Here is a 3,837-nt window from a genome sequence, read left to right as displayed (position 1 = left end):
GCAGCAGGGGAGGTCTCCATGATTTCATCATTAGATCCTGCTCCTTCCGTGAATAGAACCCAGGAGTCCTGAGGACCACATCTCCCTGCTCTGACCCATTAGACCCCACTCCCCTCCCAGAGCCAAGGATAGAACCCAGTTGTCCTGGCTCCCAGCCCCCCCACTCCCCCACAACTACTAGACCCCACACCCCTCCCAGAGCCAGGGAGAGAACCCAGGAGTCCAGGTTCTCCATCTCCTGGGGATGGCATGGGGGGGAGGGACAGGGCTTGCAGCAGTGGAGCAGGAGGTGAGGAAGCAGGGCTGGCATGGGGCTGTGGAGAGCACTCATCCCATCACATGCACTGTGGGTATCTAGGATGCAGGCTGAGCAGAGTGGGGGTTAGGATCTCCCCCAAGGGGTGGTGTGGGGCAGGCATAGGGAGCATGAGGAACAGCAGTCTGGGGGGTGGGGGGTGATACAGCCTGCAGAGGGGTGATCCCAGGAGAGCTGGGACCTCCAGGGAGGAAGGAGACAGACACACAGATAGAGATGTGAGGCCAAGGACTGCTCTGAAGCTTTATTGGTGTTGATCATATGGCAGAGAAAGTGCATCTGCTGGACTGTGAAAGGGGGGCAAATTTTTAGGGGAAACCCGGGGCCCACATACCAGGGGCATGGGCACCCTGGGAATGAGATACAGAGAGAGAGGGAGAAAAGATCACAGGGCAAACCCAGTGCCCAGATACTCAGGGAATGGGCACCTTGAAATGAGATAGTGAAATAGAAGGAGAAGTATGTGAGAGGCACGGACAGCTGGGCTAACAGATGGATGGGCTGACGGATGAGTGGGTTGACAGACAGACAGATAGATGGACGGGTTGACAGATGGATGGGTTGAAGGATGATGGATGGATGGGTTGACAGATGGATGGATGGGCTGATGGATGGAAGGAGTGGTGGATTGGTTGATGGACAGATGGATGGATAGATGGATGGGTTGACGGATGGATAGGTTGCCAGACAGATGGGTTCATGGATGGATGCATGGATGGATGGATGGGTTGAAAGACGATGGATGGGTTGAAAGACGATGGATGGATGGGTTGACAGATGGATGGGTTGACAGACAGATGGGTTCATGGATGGATGCATGGATGGATGGATGGGTTGAAAGACGATGGATGGGTTGAAAGACGATGGATGGATGGGTTGACAGATGGATGGGTTGACAGACGGATGGGTTCATGGATGGATGGATGGATGGATGGATGGATTGATGGATGGATGGGTTCATGGACGGACAGATGGATGGATGGATTGAAGGACGATGGATGGATGGGTTGGTTGTTGATTGATTACATTACAGCTTACAATCTCCTCCCATCTTGGCGCCTGCCCCAGTGGACTGCCTTCAGGGCTGGCGTGGCTCAGTTTTTCACTGTTGTTAGGCAGGAGTTCTTGTTGACGTCCTTCTCCTTGCAGCTCTGGCAGCCATGGTCATTGCACTGGTACAGGGGCACTTTACAGAGCGTTTGCCATGAGTTCCATAAAAACTGCTTCCCCAGACTTCTGTCTTTTTTGAAAACCTCCTTGAAGGCCAAGGCACGGTGGTCACTGTCTATGGCGCTGAAGATCCCGTCCATGAGGTCCTGGATGCGGTGGTCCTCCTTCAAGCTGAGGCAGGTGCCCAGGCAGGGGGAGTAATAGGTGAAGAAGATGAAGCAGCGATTCCAGCCGCACGGGTTGTTCGGAAACGACCTGGGGTAGCGGTTGTTGCCATACAATTCTTCAAAGGCGTGGGTCTCCTGGCACTCGGTCTGGTCCCGGGACTTGTCCAGGAGGCGGGAGACAGGGCTCACCCCATTCTGGTCCAGGTGGAACATCAACCACTCTGGGTGCAGGTAGGGTGTGCCACTTTCGTCACGTTTGACAGGTTTGGCAGCGGCGACGACGTGATCCCCCTCATACAGAAGGTCCGTCTCCAGCTTGGATTTCATCGCCTGGAGCTCGGCCACGGGCAGGTGATTCTGCAGATCACTCGGAATGATGCCGTTGCACATGGACTGTGGCAAGGAGATGGCCACTGCATACTGATCAGTGGGCGCGGGACTGGTAACAGGGTGATACCTGGGGGAGAGGGGGCAGGGCGAGCGTGAGCCTAGGGGAAATTACACACTGAGCATAGGGTTAATGAGCATGAACTGTGCAAACACCTGCACAGCCTGCAAATGTTCAACCTCCCCCTGCACCTCCAGAAACACCCCTCCCATTTTGGGGCCCCATGTCCCTCCTGCAACTCCAGAATCACCCCTCCCAGCTCTGGGCCCCATCTCTCTCTTGCACTCCCAGGATCACCGGTGCTGAGGCAGTGGCTCTAGGTAACCCTGTGATACCAGCAGACACAAGGGGTCCCTGCTACTCCCTTTGTGGCTAGGGGAGTGAGGAAGGCCCAAAACACACACACACCCCAGGCCGGTCACTCACTGGTGGACGTGATCCACGATGGCTTTGAGCGCGGCTGGGTCGATGCTCCTCGCGGTCTCTGGTCCGAAGCAGAGGAGAAGGGGCAACAGCAGGAGTCCAGCCCTGGGCATCCATCCTGGCACCTGCACAGGACCCCGCAGCATCAGTGCCCCTGGGCCCTGGGCACAAACCCAGAGCCCCCTGACACACATTCCCCTAGCCCCTGATGTGCCACTGATAGGAGATGGGGCAGAGAAGAATCCCTTGGAGCTTGATGGGGTGGGGAGGTGGGGGGTAGATGAATGGCAGAGGGGACCCACATGGGATTACTTGGGGCAGGGGACAGGTGGGCAGAGGGGTCACGCCTGGGGCTCCATGGGACAGGAGGTGGGAGGACAAGGGGGACTCACCAGGGTTTCCATGGGGCAGGAGGAGGGGGAGGGGACTCACCATGGTTTCCATGGGGCAGGAGCAGGGGGTGCCGTCACTCACTGACAGATGCTCACACCAGATTGCCAGTGATGGGCTTTCAGCTGAGTCCCTCCCAGCTCCTCTTTATACCATTCGCCCAGCCCCTCCCCTGGCCCCACTGACCCTGTGGGGCGGGAGGCGGAGCAGGAGGGGGGGCGGGTGAGGCAGCCTCCAATTTCCAGCTGTGCCAACAGCAGCTGCTGGGCTGGGCCAGAGGGGGGCGCTCTGGGGCCAGAGTATCCGTGGTTTGCTGCAGAGCTCGGCTCCTGCCCTGAACACAGACCCAGTTCCCGAGCTGGCCTGGCCATGCCGCAGGGGGCCCTGGGGAGATACAGGATGCTGGTGCTGACGAGCCCAGGCTTGGCACCATGGAGGTTGCAGGCCTGGCCCTGTGGACCCGTGTGGGGCCTTCGGGCACAGCCCACTAATGGGGAGTTAGGGGGCAGTGCTGGGGAGGCGAGGAGCTGGTGGGGAGTGCAGCTGAGGTGAATAGACTCTCAGGGAAGGGCTGGGGCCCAGCAGCCAACCAGCACCAGGCCCAGACCGGCCCAGCTCATCTGCCCCTTGGGGTGAACTGGCCAGAGCTCCCTATCACACCAGGCACTGCCCAGACACAGAGTCACTGAGATCGGGGCCCCGTTGCTCCGGACGCTGCCCAGACACAGAGCGAGAGACAATCTCTGGCTTGAGGAGCGCGTGCCCTGACTCGTGCTGTTATGGGGTTAAGTGGGTGTCATCTGGTCGAAATTTCCAAGGAAGCTGAATCAGCTGAATCCGAACAGCGAGGGGCCCAATTTACCCTGGAGTTTGGGGAAGTGAGAGCAGAGGAAGGTGCCGACCCCACTTGCCGGCTGCGTGGATTTGGCTGACTGGGGTTGGATTAGACTGAACAACATGTCAGCACTTTAGCCAGGCGGCAC

The 3,837-nt window shown here is 58.4% G+C and overlaps 1 protein-coding gene across 1 annotated transcript; it reads right to left on the bottom strand.

Moving 5' to 3' along the window:
- Positions 1 to 533: 533 nt before the first annotated feature.
- LOC119564935 lies at positions 534 to 2,998 on the bottom strand. Its single transcript, XM_037888611.2, has 3 exons — positions 2,897 to 2,998; positions 2,468 to 2,589; positions 534 to 2,110 (listed from the first exon to the last, which is right to left on the bottom strand). The coding sequence occupies exons 1-3, from the start codon at positions 2,906 to 2,908 to the stop codon at positions 1,411 to 1,413; spliced, it is 834 nt and encodes a 277-aa protein (XP_037744539.1). The 5' UTR covers positions 2,909 to 2,998; the 3' UTR covers positions 534 to 1,410.
- Between the last annotated feature and the right edge of the window lie 839 nt (positions 2,999 to 3,837).

Source organism: Chelonia mydas, chromosome 23, assembly GCF_015237465.2.
Source record: "Chelonia mydas isolate rCheMyd1 chromosome 23, rCheMyd1.pri.v2, whole genome shotgun sequence".
Classification (NCBI taxonomy): Eukaryota; Metazoa; Chordata; order Testudines; family Cheloniidae; genus Chelonia; species Chelonia mydas.
The sequence above is the reverse complement of the archived record's forward strand: the minus strand, read 5'-3'. Positions and strand labels throughout refer to the sequence as shown.

Excerpts from the sequence above, each read along its gene's own strand:
- LOC119564935 (XM_037888611.2), bottom strand. Across the intron at positions 2,111-2,467 it reads ATCGTGGATCACGTCCACCA|GTATCACCCTGTTACCAGTC; the intron begins GTGAGTGACCGG and ends CCTCTCCCCCAG.